This window comes from Myotis yumanensis, unplaced genomic scaffold, assembly GCF_028538775.1.
Source record: "Myotis yumanensis isolate MYYU_CA2020_CCGP unplaced genomic scaffold, mMyoYum1.0.hap1 SCAF_2, whole genome shotgun sequence".
Taxonomy (NCBI): Eukaryota; Metazoa; Chordata; class Mammalia; order Chiroptera; family Vespertilionidae; genus Myotis; species Myotis yumanensis.
The window spans coordinates 4,658,344-4,679,509 of NW_027223753.1; the positions used below are offsets into that span (position 1 = coordinate 4,658,344).

The 21,166-nt window shown below is 39.5% G+C and overlaps 1 protein-coding gene across 6 annotated transcripts in view; it reads right to left on the reverse strand.

The window, feature by feature from the left end:
- RERE (arginine-glutamic acid dipeptide repeats) overlaps positions 1-21,166 on the reverse strand; it is a 392,160-nt gene that overhangs the window by 246,656 nt on the left and 124,338 nt on the right. For all 6 annotated transcript variants that reach the window (XM_070404007.1, XM_070404013.1, XM_070404012.1 and 3 more), the window contains exon 2: positions 2,151-2,619. In XM_070404007.1, coding sequence (XP_070260108.1) covers positions 2,151-2,475 — 325 coding nt within the window. In that variant the 5' untranslated portion in view covers positions 2,476-2,619. The remainder of the gene's footprint in view (positions 1-2,150; positions 2,620-21,166) is intronic.

Below are 21,166 nucleotides of genomic sequence, written 5' to 3' on the forward strand. Positions count from 1 at the left end.
GTCTCCTTACTACAGAGCCAAGCACCCACCAAACCTGACAGGGCACCCACCCAAGCACAAGGAGCCCTGCACAAAGTGGTCATGCCCTGAATGCCCTAGAAAACGTTCAAACCAGTTTGGGTTTCTATAGATCCTTTATAACAACATATTTAGTCCAAAGAGATCTGGGCCCCCCCCCTCCGCATTTCACAAGGGTCCTCAGTTCTTCCCAAACACCATGTAAATAAGCCCTTAGCAACAGCCCTCTTCTAAACATCAAGCAGGAAGGACTTACTATCCTTCTGTAGAAGGTGCGATAAGAATGTGCATCAGTTCTCAAACTAGTTTTCTTGAAACTGGTTTTTCTTGGGGAGATATTCAGAAGAAACAGGGGGCATAGTCCCATAAGTGGAGAAAAGGGCAGGGTGCTTTGTCTTCTGTTTTTACTGTTAAAGAGGTTTCCTGAACTGCAGGGCTTCTCTGAGTCATGAATTACGACTCTCTCTCCTGAGAGGGGCGCTGTGTGCAGCATCTCCCACACATATTTGACTACAAACATTTGGGGGAAGTATTATGTCTGCTGACACAGGAATAACGTTCCACGGAAAGAGAGGCAGGCATTCAACACCGCACAAGGCAGTGATCCAAATGATTGCATTACCACACTGAATTATTATGCAGCAAGAGAAAAGGATAACAAGTAAGTTCTTACTTTAAGCTATCATACTATAATCTATATCTAAAGGAGTTAACACATTCTGTTCATTTCTCATGATCTAGAACTAAATAGCAAGCATTTTGTGGTAACTCTATAAAGAGACAGTCTTCAGTGGCTAAGTAATTCTTACTGTCCAATATCTAAGTCTAAATCAAAGACACTGATAGTACAGAACCTACATGTTATTATCTCTACACCAGAGCTCTAATCTCTCTACAACCTGAACTTTGGTAATTTTATATTATGTAAGTATCTTTCTTCTAGGTTAATCATCAACCAAGAAATTGTAGTTGTGAATACAAGCTTATCTGTATAAGTTCTAATATTGATTCTTTTGAAATTCAAAACTAATTCCTATATGGGAGGTAGAGGGAGAATATGGTACTTTATGTGAGGTTCAAAACAGTTACACCTCAGTAATGACACAACAATCTCCTTATAATCTCCCTTTCGTGGAAAAGCTTCAAACTGGGAGGCCTTTAATCTGTTCATTACAGCTCATATGAAATTCATGTCCTTTCTGAGCACTATAAGTAATTCAAACAAAATGATTTTTAGCTAATTTTACTGACTTCTGTAAGAAAAGTATCTTAATACACACAATATATCAAATGGAAAAGAGAGTTTTGCTGGTGCCCAACAGGTTCTGAATCACTTGTTTCTCTGCATCTCATCTGAAACCTAAGCCTGTCTCTTCTCCAAACAATGCTATACCTCAGTACACCTAATGAACATAATATATTGTCCTTTATAACAACATATTTAGTCCAAAGAGATCTATTTTTTTTTTCACATTTCACAAGGGTCCTCAGTTCTTCCCAAACACCATGTAAGTAAGCCCTTAGCAACAGTCCTCTTCTAAATATCAAGCAGGAAGGACTTACTATCCTTCTGTAGAAGGTGCAATATGAGCTTTTCCAGGAAAGCAGGTTACTTGGCTTCAGCTATTATCATTGATTAGAGAACCTGAAGCTCGATTCTTCAGAAAAGGTTATCAGAAGAAATAAACCTTGATCAAAGGCCATTAAAAATACCTCCCTAGCTTCTGGTCACTTCCGTGGCCAATGTAAAATTTCCTGTTTCCAAGAATCTTAAGGTTTATTTGTCCCACCAGAGTCACTGTATCCTAATTTGTGTGAAGAAGCCAGAAGATGAAAACCACTGAGCAGATGGTGAAGGGAGAGAAGCAGCAACATGAGCAAACAAGAGAGAACTGCAAAGTGCACAAACCAGGAGAGAAGCCCGTGCTGAGGCAGACACAAGCAAGAAGCAAGAGCGAGCACATCCGACCGGCCAAAAGTGAGTCAGCGTGCTTCCTACCTGGAGTTTGTCCACCCCAACTACCACTGACCCTTCTGGGCTCCAGGCCTGCTTTACCAGGTGAAAGGGCACCTGACAGCGGATGCCATTTCCCCTCCACAAACACTAAAGACCCACATGTAATGCTCCTCACCTCCTGGTCTGTAAACAACATCGTCCTCGGTGATGTAAGAGGTTATCTCGCCAGTGTCTGTCCTTTCATAGCGAGATTTTTTTTTCGGTGGCTTCTTTTTGTTCTTCTTCGTGGACTCCTCTGTGGTGGCACTATTGTTGTCATTGTCCTCATCTTCGCTGTGATCACTCTCAGCATAATTTTTGGCTCCTCCTTCCAAGGTACAGCTCCTGCGTGGCCTTGAATTCTCACTCTCTCTTACTTTGTCTCTTTTATCTCTCTCTCGGTCCCGATCTCGGTCCCGGTCCTTCTCTTTGTCTTTGTCTTTGTCTTTGTCCGCTGTCATGATTCGCCACGTGCCTTCTTCTGTCCTCTCACGGCTAGGCCTCCGTGAAAGGTAGACAGTAAGCCTGGGCTTCAGTCTTCTGAATTTCTCACTCAATTCCAGGGAAAATCCAACCACTCCAACAACCCCAACGTTTCAAAAATGCTAGGAGAAAAAAAGAGAGAAACTGATTTTACTTTATCACTTCCTCATATTTTTTCCCTGAAATGTTTTTTAAAAATATATTTTTATTTATTTCAGTGAGGAAAGGAGAGGGAGAGAGAGAGAAACATCAATATGAGAATCATTGATCGGCTGCCTCCTGCACGCCCCCTACTGGGATTCTAGCCCACAACCCAGGCATGTGCCCTTGACCGGAATCGAACCTGTGACCCTTCAGTCCGCAGGCCGATGCTCTATCCACTGAGGCAAACCAGCTAGGGCTCCCTGAAATGTCTTGTTTAATAAATCTCTTACTCATACTTTAGCCCTAAAAACTTCTCATGAGCCATGGGGGGGGAGGTACAAGTGATAAAAATTTTTAATTATATATAGTTTTGGCCTCAGCTTCAGCTAGTATATGGTTTGAGATTTTCTACAACAGCAATAATGAAAAATGTCTGAATGTATAAGATGAACTACACCAGGGGTCCTCAAACTTTTTAAATAGGGGGCCAGTTCACTGTCCCTCAGACCGTTGGAGGCCGGACTATAGTTTAAAAAAAAACTGTGAACAAATTCCTATGCACACTGCACATATCTTATTTTGAAGTAAAAAAACAAAACGGGAACAAATACAATATTTGTATTTGCATGTGGCCCGCGGGCCGTAGTTTGAGGACCCCTGAACTATACTTTCTAGATACCAATTGTTCCTCCTTTTTAAGGAAAAAGTGTACCTTAATAGACAACATATAATGGGTACAATTATATAAAAGGCACTTCATAGCCATAAAATTAATTTAAAAGGTAAAGAACCTATAGTAAAAATTATTTCCACCCAAAAAACAAAATTGGATAGCCTTAGAAAATGTCCAAAGTGTTACAAACTTCTGATGACTCTTTCTATCCACTTCCCCAAATTTCCAGATTTCCTCCCAACAATAAACATAAGATTTCCAGAGTGCCTTCCAACAACAATAAACATAAGAGTTGGCTCAAATAAAATGACAACTTCAAAACAAGATCCCTTTGCCTTCTATTACAACTGTTCACATCTTCTAAGTCTACTATTCTAGTTATTTTCCAAGAAAAATGGTTTCTCTAAAGATGTATTATCTCTGCCTTCACCAAACATAACAGCTCCCAAAAATAACCTCCTATCATTAGGGACTATTAGATGGTTATTACATTCTTCTAAATTTCCACTATTAATAGCTTCCCTAATAAATTCCTCCCTAGAACTAAACCCAACAAGAAAAGTGTGAAGTTAAGGATTTAAAATGAGAAGAGTGAATACCAAATTTCAACCCAATACAATTCTAATAAAAATTTCATAGGAGGGAAAAAAATGTTTTGTTTACAAATCAGTTTGGAACAGACATAATAATTAGTAATTTATCTTTTGTAATTTTTTATTATCTTCCTCAATATCTTATCTAAAGTGTTCAACAACCTGTACCAAACATTATCTATGTGCCAGGTGTTAGGAACTAAAGATACAATGAGGGGAAAACTCAGAATCCTTGCCTTCAATGCTCTATTGGAAAAAATAAAATAAAATAAAGGAGACAACTGATCAATATGAGAACCATCTGTTTCTCATGTTATTAGGGTCAGATAAAAAACATATGCAAACAAGCCGAAACCGGTTTGGCTCAGTGGATAGAGCGTCGGCCTGCGGACTGAAGGGTCCCAGGTTCGATTCCGGTCAAGGGCATGTACTTGGGTTGCGGGCACATCCCCAGTAGGAGATGTGCAGGAGGCAGCTGATCGATGTTTCTCTCTCATCGATGTTTCTAACTCTCTATCTCTCTCCCTTCCTCTCTGTAAAAAATCAATAAAATATATCTAAAAAAAAAAAAAAATTTTTAAAAAACATATGCAAACAAAAGATTGGTCCTCTTTACTTTGACAACAACAAACAAAGCCATTTTCAATTATATGCTCAGAAGCAGAGAAAATTCTCATTGGTCATGTCAAAATCATAAAAATTATCATATACTTTTTCCAAATTATCACATACTTTTATCAGGTATTTAGCCTAATACCAGAAAAAAACATCACTTTAAAAACACTTCAAATACCCCTTGCATTCAGGAAAATAAAGTATGTTAAGAACCATCTTTGGGAGACAGACTAATGAAGCAATAACGCTGACACTCTATGACCAAAGTCAGAAAGGTGAAACATGTAGCACAAACCAAGAATACTTCCTTCTCCATAGGAAATATGCTTTCAGATAGTTATTTCAAATTTTTAAATATATTTCAAGAAAAATTATTCTAGGGCCTGCAAAACTTCTGCCTAGATAAATCATCTGTTAAACAGACAGTAATAAATTCCCAAATCCCTGTAAACCACTGGTGATAGCAACTGAAAATACAGAAACATATTATTTTCTCTATCAGGCTTAAGTTCAGAGGTTAAGTTATGAACAAGCCAATCATGCAAGAAAGAAAACTATCAGCTGACACCGTTGTTAAAACATTCCCCTGACATTGAAAAGGTACCCAGGTCTACCAGCAGACCAAAAAGAGCAAGCTTAGGCTGAAAACCTCTTGGATGCAATACAGACTTCTGATAAATTTAAGAAAAAGATCACTCTTCCTAAGGTAAATAAGATAACTGCTCCAGAAAACTTTGTAAAAATGTTATTTTAGCACTCAAAAAGAAAGAAATCCAAATTTGTACTCAACAGTATCCCTACAAAATCACATATTGTGTTTCTATTTACAAAGAAATCAGAGTCGTTTCTGCCAAGAGTGAGTTAGAAAGAAATATTTAAGAAACAATAGAGAAGGTGTCAACAAAATGTGTGTGTGTCTCCCCAACTTTCAGATAACTAAGAACAGTGATATTCCAAAGCAAAAGTGAATCTAATTACCATTTACATTTGACTCTAATATATAACTTGGTGAGGATATAAATATTTTTCCTCTGCGTTTCTTATAGCATTATAATTTTTTCTGGGCCTCATTATACAATGACCAACATACAATATTAATGTGACATTTGATAAAGGGACCCAGAGAGGAACCAGATGGCACTGAGAAAGGCAGTTGTCACCTCAATTTACTAGAAATTATCTACAAAGTAGACAATACAACAGCATCTTTGTAACAACTAGGAGTTTACAGATCCCTACCATAATCCCATTTAATCCTTTCTCTCAACAAGTCAATAAACTGAACCAAACAGAAGTCACCATGCCCACTTTACAGACCACAGAAGGAAATCTAAGAAGATACTATCTGCACACGGACACACAGCCAATGAAAGGTTCTAAGGCAGTTCTTCTAAAGGTGAACCACATCTGACTGATTCCTGCCTGCTGCTCAGGTTATAACCGGTACTGCCACGGTCATTAGCTCTTCATAGGTACCACCTTTCCCCACATGTATCCATGCTGATAATTTGAACAGACAGATTTAGAAACAACACCAGCTTGGCCCTCTCCTCCCAAGAAGGAAAGCAGTTTTCTCCCACATCCTGGGAAAGAAAATGTAATGACTTTCGCTCTGGAAAGGGAACTGTCACTCTAACACTTGTACTCACTGGATGAGAAGCAGTCGTTCTCCTAAACAGCACCCTGCGGCAGGGAATACAGCAAACTTTGCCCGAGAATCACTGAAAAGTGGGGTCAGCAGGTCTGTAAACCCTCGGAGAGGGAAGACGGGGTTTTATCTGAAACTGCGTGGTGGCGAGAATCATTCTTCCATGTAAAAATAAATGGATTGTGAAGTTCTTCCACCTGACAAAACCCAACCTCGTAAGCAAATGGCTGTGTGCGCCCTCCAATAGCTCTCCACATTTAGGGTTAAGGACTATGTAAACTCAACCAAACCTGAGTTTATATACGCATCCCCAGAACACGTGTCTTACTGAAAGTACCTCACAACCAAGATGGAATGAGCTAGCCAAATTCAGAGAGTGGCCTTTGTGGTATCAAAACAGAAGCACAGAATGAATGCCCCTTAGTCAGAAGTGGGTTTACGCTTACAGTAAGTAGCACTTTCTCAACTCCCTGAGTCGCTTTGGGGGAAAACTGAGAGAACTCAGATTGGTGGACTCTGACAAATCTCTTAATTTCTTCCAAAAAGACATAATAACAAAACACGGGACCTGCAAAAGGTGGAAGTACCCAAAAGAGCAAAACTCTAGGTTACAATTAACAACTTAAAATTAAATAACAAAAATACATAATCTTTTTATTTGAAGTAGGCATAAGGAATTACCAAAGGTGCCGAAGGAAATTTTAAAAATAAAAATACAAAGTCCTTCCTTTTTTTAATGAACACACACACTCATTAATACAAGCAATTGCTTCCCCATACTGTTGAAGGTGAAGTTTTTGCCAATCCCATACAGAATTTTTTACTTTTTGCACATTGCCTACAGTTGTGTCTCTTCTACTCAGTGGATGAAGGAAACCAGGGCTTCTCAACTATGGTGCAATGAACATTTTGGACCACATTGGGGTGGGGGTGGGGTGGCGCCTGCCCTGTGCATGATCTTTGTTCTCTCTCTCTATGTAAATTTAGTAGCTCAACCTGCTTGCTCCCATCAGGACAACAGAATATATATCTCCAAATATTGCCACATGTCCTCTGGGGAGCAAAATGGTTCACAGTTGAGAACCAGTACTTTACACAAAATCGTCAATCACAGGGATTTCAAAGGGTTAAGCATCTGTGTTTATTCAAAATTGTGCTTGACCAATATGGAATCCATAAAGCTAACACCACTACAAAAATTATGTAGCATGTTCTTTGTTCTCTGAAATAAACTGGACTAATTAAAAAACACTGCCTGAAATAGTAATTACACAGATGTATGAAGCTGAATTTGGAAAACAGATGTAAATATCCTGAAAATCTTGATGCTTCCTGGCAAGCCCTGAAGGTAATATCACTCACTGGTGACCTGCTCTGGTCATGGGCCAAGTGGAAGCTTCTGTTGTCACAAAACTAAAGAGAAAACCTGGTGTCCGCAATGCTAAGTACAGGGAAACCAAAAGCCTATGAACCAAATCCCTCATGTGAAAGGGGATAGAATTCCTAATCTCACTTTCCCAAAATAGGGCCGTAAATAGAAAACCAAGAGTAGGAAAAAAATAAATACAAAAACCAAACAGATGGATAAATAACAGATGGTATATCCATACAATAAAATGTTATTCAGCAATAAAAAGAAAGAAAATACTAATGTTACAACCTGGCTGAAACTGGAAAATGTGCTATGTGAAAAAAGCCAGTCACAAAAGACCACATATTGTATGATTCCATCTATATTCAATGTCCAGAGAAGATAAATCCATAGAGACAGAAAGCAGATTGGGAGTTGCCTGGAGGTGGAGGAGGTGGCTGGGGAGTGACTGCTATGGTTATGGGGTTTCTTTGGGGGGGTGATAAAAATGTTGTAGAACTGCTGTGGTGGTGGTGGTAGCTGCACATATCTGTGAATATACTAAAAGCCATTAAATTGTACACTTTACATGGGTAAATTATATAATACTAGAGACCCGGTGCATGAAATTCGTATGGAGGAAGGGGGGGCGGGGGAGGAGGGCGAAAGGGTGTCCCCTCAGTCCAGCTGCACCCTCTCCAATCCAGGATCCCTAGGGGGATGTCCAGCAGTCGGACATCCCTCACAATCCTGGACCGCTGGCTCCTAATCGCTCACCTGCCTGCCTGCTTGGTCGTCCCTAACTGACCCCCCACCAGCCTAATCGCCCCCAACTGCCCCCCCTGCTGGTCTGGTCGCCCCCAACTGCCCCCCACCCCACGGGCCTGGTCGCCTCTACTACCGCCCCTGCTGGCCTGGTTGCCCTAACTGCCCTCCCCTTGCCGGCCTGGTTGCCCCTCACTGCCCGCCCCCCCACCAGCCTGGTCACCCCTCACAGCCCCCCCCGCCAGTCTGGTCGCCCCACACAGTCTGCTGTTCAGTCGTTTGGTCGTCCCTCACTAACCCCTACCCCCCGTCGGCCTGGTCATAGGCAGCCATCTTGTGAGGGCATGAGGGTTAATTTGCATATTACCTCTTTATTATATAGGGTGTAAATTACATTTCAATAATGCTGTTAAAAAATACACAAAGCCCAGCCAACATGGCTCAGTGGTTGATCAACCTATGAACCAGGAAGTCATGACTCGATTTCTGGTCAGGGCACATGCCCAGGTTGCGGGCTCGATCCCCAGTGGGGGGCATGCAGGAGGCAGTCAATCAATGATTCTCATCATTGATGTTTCTCTCTCTCTCCCTCCCTCTCCCTTCCTCTCTAAAATCAATAAAAAAATAAACACATGCACACACAGCAACACTACAAACTAATTAGAAAAAGCACAAACTTTGCTACAGCTAAAAAAATAAAAAGCATTTGGTTATAAACTTCACAAGCATGAGCCCTATCTCTGCCATTGAGAAAAACCACTTCTTAAAGCTATAAAAAGCATAGTTAACTAAACACAGAGAAGTTTTATTTCAATCTTTAATGTACAGGAATACCTGGTCAGGCTTCCTACCTCTGCACAACATGTTCAACGGTAAGCTGGACAGTGTTTCTTTCAGTTTATAGAGCTTCAATATTAAAGAAATTTAAAACCATGGTACATTAGCTCTGACCACTTGATGAATGGAAATGACAGACTGACTTTTATACTTAAGACAATTACACTTCATACATATATGAAAAACCAAAAGCAGTCATAAAGTACTTCTAATCCATAGGGACAAGTAATATCAAGGGAAAAATAGAACCATAAAACTCACTGGAGCAGTCCTTCTAAAAACACTTAGAATCTGAGTCAGATGAAAAGGAAAGGTAGCTCTGACTAAAAGCAAAAGTCTAAGCCAAACTCAATTTGCCATTATCTATGTCTGAGCTGTTCTAACTGGGTGTGACCAAATGTATTACCCTGCCATCTTTGCTAGCCTGATGTCATTCAAAGAGAAAAGCAGAAGAGCCAATAGAACTACTCAATTCCAGATGCCAGCAACTAGTGAGTAATGGGGGTGTGGGGGATGAGGATTCCCAGGACCTGGACCATCGATGTTGTAGTGGTAACCCTACATCATCAAACATCAATGTCCAGAGCATAGTCCCTGTCGATTCTTTCCTAAGTTCAGCAAATATTTACTTACTGAGCACCTACTAGGTGCCAAGCACTGCCGTCGGAGCTGAAGAAACATGCATGATGAGAATACACACATTCTCTACCCTTAGAACAGCGGTGGCCAACTGGTGGTCCATGAGGTCCGAAAGGTAGGTGACCGCTGCCTTAGAGAGCTTACAGGTTAGTAGGGGAGGGAGGAGATAATAAACAAGTAAAGACATAGCATAACAGCTGGTGATAAGTGCTATGGAGAAAAATTAAGCTGGGCAAAGGGGATGCAAGGGTTGTTAACTTATGTAAGGTAATCACTGTTAAGGGATCACCCAACTGAAAGGAAGTAAGGGGGCAAGTTGTGTAGTTACCTGGGGAAAGCATAAGCATGCCTGGCATATCCAAACAGCCAAGGCGGAAGCAGTAATGGCAAAAAAGAAAGTCAGAAATGAGGAGGGAGCATGGGAGCACTTATTGAAATGAAAGAAAAGCCCTTGTAGGGGTTTGAATTGAGAATTAAGACAGACTCCCTCTTGCGGCTGTGGGGTTAGGAAATCACTGATTCAGGCAAGGTAGTGGTTATGCAGTGCTAAGAAGTAGTGGGATTGTGGATCAGTTCTACAAACAGAGCCATCGGAATCTGCTGTCAGATTGGGACCGACTGTGAAACAAAGAGGAGAGTCAAAGAGGCCAAGATTTGGGCCTCAGCAGCTGGAAGAGGAGAGCTGTCTTTTGCTGATATGAGGGGAGAAGGAAAAGGAATTCTGCTCGGCACAGGTTGAGTTTGAGATGCCCAGATACCCAAGCAGAGATACATGAATGGGTTGAGGTCAGAAAACTCTGGCCTAGAGATATAAACCTAGGAGTCCTCGCCATATAAACAGCACCGACAACCATGAGACTGGACGGTATAGGAACAAATGGGGATGAACTAGTCAAGGTGGAAGAGTCTACTTTGAAGCAAATAAGGTATATGGACAGGCCAGTAAGTTTGCTAACTGCCAGTGAAGCTCCAGGGGAAAGACTATCAGTACTGAGATAAAATCCTGGGAGAAAAACAACACACTGTTTTATTCACAGAGAAGCCCTCTACATGTGTAAGTTTCCTATTGACAAATTCCATACTAATGTTACCAAATGCTGCATTTAATAAAATCCAGGCAGCTACAGTCTTGGCTGCTTTCCAATCTAGGAAGACACATAAGATAGAAACACCCCTCTCGCCACCACCTCCAACCCTCAAAAGGAAATATACCAGCTGTCCAAATAAAGACTTGAGGAATGGGGAAGGCCATCTGAAAGCTTCTTACCTTGCAAATTAGTAGAGTAACTGGATTTTAAGAATAGCTTTCCTAAGTAACATTTTTGAGGCCCTAAATTGAACATTGTAAGGTTTACATGAAAGGAGAAAAAGAAGACGTAACCAAGTATATGAATTCAAAACAAAAGCTCAATTCCAGAAAAATGGGATCTCAAAGGCTCACTAGTGATGTTTATTCCGTGTCATAATTTGAATGCTAAAGAAGGGTTAAGTAAAACAGAGGGGAGAGCATATTGTTTTTAAAACCTTGATATGAAAAGGTTTAAATGGATTCAAAAATCTATGTGCATTAGCAAGAAATTACAATTACATTTATCAATTAAAAAGGGGGAAAGTGGCTAGGTTTAAAGAATAATCATACTCTGGACATATAATTTAAAGCTATCAAATTACTAAATTCTGGCTAATAATAAGATGTTCCCAACAACTAGAGAAAAATGCAATATTCTTCTATCATTTGCCACCTCCTGTATGAACACATTTTTTCCATTAACGGTGATCTTCAAGAATTTAATATGTTCATCAAAAAGTCTTCATCAGAAATTGCATGTAGTCGTTTTCCATTTTAGTTTACAGAAGCACCCTCAAATTTTCCATTAGTAAATGTGAAGACATTACATTAGATATTTTGGCAAATTCAATGTTTCTTATCTTCCCTCATTGTATTTTTTGTCTTACATTATTAGAGAATATGTAATAAAATTTTCACAAAGTACCATATAAACACTACCAAAATATCCAATGTACCCATATGCTGTACAAATATCATCTCCTACATGTGGAACGACAGGAAGCATGAACTCCAGGCAATCTCTGATAGGGCACTCATGTTCCATAGCTGACTGTTTTAGATTCCCTGTTCTTGTTGGCACCAAATGACTGACTGCATTAACATTCAGAGTAGGAAGAGCCATAAAAGGAGGGGAGGGGGTCACTACCCAGTAAGAAAGTCTGGACTTCGAAATAAGGAATCTTATGCATAATTATCTATAGCTGCTAATATTCATCAGCAATGAAAGAAGCATTACTAACTTTTTCTCAGGGCTAAAGTCTCTCCATGACCAGGAACGGCACTCAAGACTGCCAAGAGCTGTCAAGTGATATATGATACATACAACATGAAGCGGAAAACACAACCACCAATTTTGTAGGCACTAATAAGCTAAATGAACACTTTCCATTTTGGAACTTGAAAATGAGGAAATTGTAAGTGGAAAGACAGAAACTATGAAATGAAACATGGACAGCACAGACCTATAGAATGTCATCTAAAGTTCCCACTGCAGGTGTCAGCTTCAGATACACCTGGCTTCTGGCCCCACTGTGTTAACCCTACTGTACTTCAGTCATTTTTAGAGTCATCTCACAAAATAAAAATAGCTCTTAAGAATATGCCAGTACCCTTCTAACAGGTGTTTACATAAGAAATCTTTAGCCGAAACCGGTTTGGCTCAGTGGATAGAGCGTCGGTCTGCGGACTGAAGGGTCCCAGGTTCGATTCCAATCAAGGGCATGTACCTGGGTTGCGAGCACATCCCCAGTGGGGGATGTGCAGGAGGCAGCTGATCGATGTTTCTCTCTCATCGATGTTTCTAACTCTCTATCCCTCTCCCTTCCTCTCTGTAAAAAATCAATAAAATATATTTTTTTAAAAAAGAAATCTTTAATACCATTTGCTCAAGGTAAAATACCAATTCTATCTGCTAAAAAAAAACACACAAAACTTTAATATATATAACCAGCAATAAGCAGAATAAACTCATATGGAGGGCAGAATGTTCTTTTACATTTTCACCCTCTTGATAAGAGAAACAGCCATACATTCAAGAATAAAATAGTCCCTGTTATTACAAAGGAGTGTATGTGGTTTATTATAGCAAACTTTAGAGGATGATATAATGGTCCCATATCACAGATAATATACCCCAGTCCTGCTCAGCATGGAACATTCTCTAATAAAAATCTCATTTGCCTCTGGTACCAGGTCCCCCTGAGAATGAAAAGAGAATACCCATCCAGTCCACATCAGGGCTTTCTACTATAGACATGGCACTTCTCTACAGCAAGTGTCTATAAAGATCTTGGGAAGAAGATCATTACTAAGCAACCATTCATTTCTGAAATATGTGCCAAAATAAGAAAAACTAACTATGATGTTTCTTTAAAGAATCAGGTTGAGAAAGCCCAATGCTATAGTTTATAATAGTAAAATATACCCAAATGAAATCTATAGCATTACAGTTTACATACAAATTTTATTAAATAATATTTGCAAAGTTGCAGCTTTTTCCAATAAACCTCACCTTGACATTTATAAATTATGAACACAGCCCTATACCACTAGACTAAAGGAGAACGTTTTGATTTAAAGACCTGAACCTTATCAACAGAAGGAAAGTAATACAGGGAAGGGGGAAAAGAAAAGCTGTCTTCAGAATTTTTCAAAATAAGCTTTTTAAAATATGAAAGCAACTAAATAGAATCACACCCATGAACAATAACTGTGATAACACTGAGCAGGACTGAAGGATGTAGAGACTGCATTTCTTCCAGAAGCAAGTAAATCTACTAACAAGACTTGTATTGATCATGTGTTGGCACGTTTAATCAATACCACACAGGTATTCTTTTCTAAGCTTTCATCTCATATAGTGGAAGATAAAAGGATGGGAGAGCAATTGCCAGATTAAATAAGGTCTTATCCCTAGAGTTCAAAGTCAAGTTCCCTTGACAGATTTTCTGTTTTATTGTCAAGAAAAAATTAAACCTACCAGGAAAATACTCATTCCATACTGCACAACCACAAAAATATTGGAAGCTCTGTTTATTGACCAACGTAAACGTATATTGAAGAGCTCTAGTCTCTACTGACCTTTAAGAACACCTGGAAAATGCAAGCAAGGCAACATTCAACCTCAAGAACAGAAATCTCCAAAGCAACTGGCAAATGCAGCCTGGAAGGCGGACATGTAAACGGAGCTCGGGGTACAGCATTCCCAAAGGAAACCTGCTTCTCGCTTCAGAAAACAGGGGAGTTTCTTCTCAAATGTTTTCAGTGGAACAACTGCCACTTCCGATCACAGTTAATATGATGCAATCGGTGGGACCTGGGGCAATGCACAGCTTCCTTTCTTTACACTCCTCCCTGCTTTATCTTACAACCTGCAAACTGGCTAACAACACTATGACTAACTGCCTAGAGACATGTGTGTCATTTTCAGCAACTGGTAATTTACAGTTTTATTTTGTTGTTGTTTTTAACCAGCTGGATACGATGTGTTGCTTATTCCCTATAGGTCTGTCACTTTTGATATTTTTTTTTAAACAAATGATATAATATGAACAGGTAAGAAGCATTTTTTAGAATATTACAGAAATTTGGAATTGTATAGAAAAGGCAGTAGTAGTAAAAGGCAGCTCTTCTCACTATGAAAAACCCATGAGGTCCCCAATAGATTTTAAGCATCCTGAGAGCCCCCTTACCACATCCACAACTATCGCTACTCCCTAAGATCAAAAACCGGAGGGTACATGTTTGTGGGTGATCCTGTTAACCCCATAAACTGCAGGCTTGGGAATCAACCAGATGGGAATCAAAGACAGACAACTAAAGAAGATGTCAGGGCTTCTATCCCTAGTTTGGGGGGCGGGGGGGGGGGGGGGGGGGGGCGCGGCATGTGTTTGGCAGGTGATACACATAATTGAATGGACAAGAGATTTTTAAGTAGCTATACAGATTGAGTTAGCTACTAGGCAGCTGGAAATACAAAATGACACTCAGGAAAAAGACCAAGGCAAGAACATGGACTTGGGAGTCGTCAACATATAGGAGACGCTAAATGAGATGACACAGGAAAGAGCATTAGATGAAGAGTATAGGGACAAATGTAAATACCATGGCATTTTCCAAGCCGCATTCCTTTAAACACACACACACACACACACCTCTGTGTAAAGTAAGTGTAGAACACATTGCTTATAAATACTCTTAAAGTTTATATCATTGTCACATTAAAGGGTCTAAGAAACCTGTAGGTAAGAAAACTGTTCAAGTTATCAACAGAATCAAATACTCACAACACACTGCCCAGAGTAATTCATCTTCACATTACAAAACTTATAAATGATCAATGCCAACTCTCATCCTTCCTTAGAACAGTATGTGAGTTTTGGACAAGAATAATAGAAATTCTACAACTTAATTGCACCTAACTAACCTCAGAAGTTCTTGGTGGGGATCTGACTACCCAAATACCTGACACATCAACATGTGTCTTAACCATTAATCAATTTTAGAAAAGTAATCCAAACTATTCAATTGGTCATTGTCTTCACAAGTTAGAAATCAACATCAACTTAAACTGCAGAAACACAAAAAGAACTATTTGCTTCAAAAACATTCTTAGATAGCAAGTGGAAGGACTAAATAAAGCAAATCAGGTATATTTTTACAAGAGAAAGGGGAGGAAGGGAGGAGGAGAGAGGGGAGGGAGAGAGTGAAGGAGGGAGGGAGAGAGGGAGGGAGGGAGGGAGGGAAGGGGAAGGGAGGGAAGGGGAAGGGAGAGGGAAGGGAGCAAAAGGGAAAGGAAAAAGGGAGGGAGAAAGGGAGGGAGGGAGGGAGGGCAGGCGCACAAATCAGCCTGTCAGCAAAAGATGAATCAACTCCCTCAAGTGAGACAATAATTGAAATATTAACAAACAGAAGGAGCCTCTAAGGAACTCAAGATAAAAAAGACTTTTGAAATCTAAAATAACCTTAGGATAACCAAGACAGTGAGAGTATCTCTGGCCTCAGTGGGCCCTAGCCACAACCCAGGTTCCAAGCCAGAAAAAGGGACAGACCCTCCCTGTGGTTACCAGAGAGGACCAATAAATCAAAGTGATGAGCACCACATAACAGGCTGGAGATAGTGGCGCCCTCATTTATCTTGGACCTCAATTCTTACTTTCTATAAATATTGTGCCTTTTGTCTCAATTTTGAATAGCCTCAATCAAGACTTTTGAGGAAAGCATGAAGTAGGTCAAAAGGTACAACCTTTCAGTTATAAAATAAATGTCATAGGGTGTAATATAATAGTATGGTGACTACAGTTAATAATACTGTAATGCATATGTGAAAGCTGCTAAGAGAATAGATCTTAAAAGTTCTCATCACAAGAAAAAATGTGTAACTGTGTAGTGATGGATGCTAAATAGACTTATTGCAAAATATACAAATATCACAACATTATGTTATACATCTACACTATTATAATGCTTTGTATTGACTGTATCTTAAATTTTTTAAAATATTGTTTTAAAAAGAGAACTTTCAAGGAAAGACTACATGAGGTCTGATTTCCTCCTTCACAAAACTGCCTCTCCGGTCCTCACCTTGTTCACCCACACACTCCAATAACAGCCTCCTATATGTATCCCTACACTTCGGCTTACTCTCTTTCACCTTTGCTCACACTTTCTTTACTGCTACCTCAATAAACATTTGTTGAATAATTTTCATATATAATCTCTCATCCTTCTCTCCTAAGTTCAGAAACATAACCTGGTCCTTGCTAGCTTTATAACTGTGGACAAGTCAATTCCTCTGCCTAAACTTTGGTTTTTTCATCTATAAAATGAAGATAATAGTATGACAACCCTTTGGAGTTGTTGTGAGGAATAAGATAACCCATGTAAAGTACTAGTCTGCACAATCCCTAGCAAATACAAGATGCTCAAGCATGTGTCCATATTCTACATAGACTCCCACAACACAGAGGAAAACAATCAACATTTTGCAGAAGACTATGTTAGAATATATCTAGCTGACCCTAGAAATATTGTTTTAGCTTGTACTGCTGAATAGGAAGAGGTGTCAGTTCTCAGAGGAGCTGCTCTGACTCCTTACACCCCTCTCAGGGCTCTCACGGCTCTCCCTACCCCAACCCGCACTCTCTGGCTGTAAAAGTATGGTCTCCTGGTTTCTGCTTGGCTTCCTGAGAGTCGGAACTGTGCATGCTTAACTGTGAAAGCAATCAAATATTTTATGAACAAAATATATTTATTAATTAGGCTTCATTTTTCCTTATCCACCAACACGCTTTCCTCTTATAATCAAAAGAGCACAGATTCTTAAAGCAGAATATTAAGGTTCTCATTACTCTTTTCCTTAAATACATTAAAACAGACCACCTTTGGGTTTTTTTATTTAAAATTACATTGTAACTCTCCATATCACACACTAACAGTGCCTTATTCCCCCTTTCATTCCAATTTTCTCTAAAACAAAATAAAGAACTAAAAGCACATGTCCATGAAATTATAACATGTCTGTGAGAGAATACTTTGAGATGTTATTCCTTGTATAGCCTTATGAATCACTTATGAGTTTTCATCTAGATCTGTGCTGTCCAATATGGTAGCCACCGGCTACATGTGACTATTTAAAAATTCATTAAGATTAAATAAAATCAAAATTCATTTCCTTAGTCACTCTGGCCAAATTTCAAGAGTTCACCAGACACATGTGGCTAGTAGCTACCATGATGGACAGCACAGATAAAGGACATTTCCAACATCACAGAAAGTTCTATTAGACAGTACTGATTTAGAATTAAATGTATATAAATAAAAACATTACAAATCCCATTTCATCAGTAACCTACTCCCTTTTAATCAACTCGATTAGCTTTCAGTACAAGAATGTACATAAATGTAAACCCAGGGACTTTATCCTTGACTTTCACAAAGACAATAGATGACAACTCTTAGAAAGATAGAGTGAGAGGGTCCCCTGGCAATCTGGCTTTAGTCTTCTATTCTTTCAGCAATTTATACAACTTGACCTGAGGAAAAAAGAGCAAGAAAGCATTTTTCTCCACTAGACCTTTTAACATAGTCACACCTGCCAAGTTTTAGAATCACATGTTCCATTATCTTACACCATCAGCACTCCTTTGTAAATTCCCCTTTCCACACAGATCTCCTCCGACTCACTCAACATATTACGCCATCACTCTAAAATCGGAACTGAGAGTCTCTGGCAGATAGGCTATATGTAATGACAGTCTGGATAAAATCATAAATCTGCTCTCAAAGGATTTTTCCAATCCTATGCAATTGCTGTGTATGTGGGAGGCTGCACATTTTTCTTCATAATAAAAATAAAACAACCAATTTCTACAAAGATGGTAAGTTACCTCTGTATTTATAACACAAAATGACAGGCAGAGTTCGGTTTTTCTACAAAACTAGAGCTTTTAGGAGCATATGTTTTCAATCACTTATTACTCAATAATGACTGAAATATCTCAAAGCATTCCCTGAGCACTTCGCTAGCTTTATCTGCCACAGGTTGCTCATAGGAAGACAATCAAAGGTGAGGAAGAACTCATGACTTGGGTGTGATTATTTTAATAAAATCCCAACCATAAACATCTTCCATTATGCAACACTATGGTACTGGCTTTAAAACAATAATCAGGGAAACCTGTTTTCTGGGTAATGTGTGGGGGTGGGGGTGGGGGGGCTGTGACACAGGTGTGGGGTACAAGGGATTGAATGTGTTGGGGAAATGGCAGATATATAACATCAACACCCTTTTATGAAGCTCGGGGGAAAGTAGGGAAGGCCAGATAAGCCTGTTCAGTCATGCTTTTTAGCTATAATTTCATTATAAAGTAGAAAGAAAAAAAACCCAAAGTGTATGCATGAGGTGCATTCCTCTGGAGGACTCCCTTTCACCCTGCAAGTCCCGGGTACCAACGATCTCTGAGGGGAAAGGTCAACCATCTGCCAGGAGAGGAAGCCAAAATGTGAGCAACTATTCTTTTCCATTGAAAGAGCTTCTAATGCAGCGGTTCTCAACCTGTGAGTCGCGACCCCTTTGGCGGTCGAACGACCCTTTCACAGGGGTCGCCTAAGACCATCCTGCATATCAGATATTTACATTACGATTCATAACAGTAGCAACATTACAGTTATGAAGTAGCAACGAAAATAATTTTATGCTTGGGTCACAACATGAGGAACTGTACTTAAAGGGCCAGAAGGTTGAGAACCACTGTAATGGAAAGCCAGCAAAAGTAGGGTGGGGATCTATGTTAGGAGCATATGTTTTCAATCACTTATTACTCAATAATGACTGAAATATCTCAAAGCATTCCCTGAGCACTTCGCTAGCTTTATCTGCCACAGGTTGCTCATAGGAAGACAATCAAAGGTGAGGAAGAACTCATGACTTGGGTGTGATTATTTCTAGGGATCTAGAAAGCAAATTCTCCCTGGGGAATAGAAACTGTTTCCAGAAGAATTTTGACAAAAGAGGCAATTCAAGAACAAGGGAATGAAGTCATACGACTAGGAAAGGGGGAAGTAAAGAGAATAGATGAGTCTGAAAAAAATCTTAGATCTTGAGGCATGAGAATCAGAACTGTAGGATTCAAGGTAAAAAGGAAAGAGACTGAAATATAACATCTATGCTTAAATGGGTCCTTGAGAGAATAGGAAGCACTCAGCTAAGGTAAAAGGAAAAGATTTACACCACCTGAGTTCCCCATCAACTAGAAATGAGGGAACACCCTTGCACTGTTCACATCTGGCTCAGATTAGGGATTATAAACACTATAACCCAAGTAAAGGGCACAGGTAAATAAAGGAAAAAATTGCTCCCCACTAATATGGGTCAATTTTTCAGGACTACATGTCAAGAAAGCATTACATGTTATCTACAAATGATAAATACAGGTCAAAATTTCCAATAGCTTAACCACCTGAATGGGGAGCCAGAAAAAAAGAAGTAGAATAGCATGTAAAACAAAAGAAAAAATGAAAATTGGAAAATTCATCATAATACAATTTTAAGCACCAAGAGAGAAATGCTAAAAAGGGGGCCCTAGCTGGTTTGGCTCAGTGGATAGAACATTGGTCTGTGGACTGAAGGGTCCCAAGTTTGATTCCAGTCAAGGGCACATACCTGGGTTGTGGGCTTGATCCCCCATGGGATGTATGCAGGAGGCAGCCAATCAATGATTCTCATCACTAGTGTTTCTATCTCTCTTTCCCTCTCCCTTCCTCTCTAAAATCAGTAAATATATATATTTTTAAAGAAATGCTAAAAATGGGGAGGGGAGGTCCCGAAAAACAAAAATTCTGGACTTTTAAAACCACTAGTCTCTTCCTACAAAAAAAGCTAACAGAAAATACCCAAAAATAAAAATAAAAAGGAGCAGCAAAAGGGGAAAGAAGCAGCAAGAGATGTATAACTAATATAAGATACACTCATCTCAAATAGCTCTTACAATGATGCAAGCACTTTCAAACCAAACCAGACACGAATTTTATATAAAAGGAATAAATTATAAGGATCTCATAGATCACTGTTCATATACTAAATTATTTATAGTGACCTGAGAGTCTTTTTAATATTTGTCAGGTGCTTTGAAAATAAGGTTTTGGAAGCCACATCTTACCAATCTTAAAAGATAAGACAGCTGGTTCTTTAGCTGAGCTAAGCTTTAATTTCCATAGCAATTATTTGACTTTAGAATACCTAACACTGTGGGAAAGTACAAATATTTGCTTAACTTAATCATTATATATTATTCTACCTTCCCTTGTAACTATGAATTTTGAGATGAAACCTAAAATCATGGATGCCTCAATTTAAGCAAGATATTTAAAAGTGCTATTAAACAGACTTTGAGATTCAGCAACACTAAGTTCTGTATCACAGAAAATGAAATGTAATTTATCTATAGTATAGACCCGTGGTCAGCAAACTGTGGCTCGCGAGCCACATGCGGCTCTTTGGCCCCTTGAGTGTGGCTCTTCCTAAGCCTTAGGAGTACCCTAATTAAGTTAATAACAATATACCTACCTATATAGTTTAAGTTTAAAAAATTTGGCTCTCTAAAGAAATTTCAATCGTTGTACTGTTATTTGGTTCTGTTGACTAATGAGTTTGCCGACCACTGGTATAGACCAACACAGACAGAAATTACCTGAAATACATCTTATATAATAAAGGGCTAATATGCAAATTATCCCCTTGACTGGAACTTTGACCAGGAAGTTTGACTGGGACTTTGACCAGGAGTTCGACCAGGGGACGGGGCTGGCCGGCCAACCACCTGCGGCCCCTCCCCC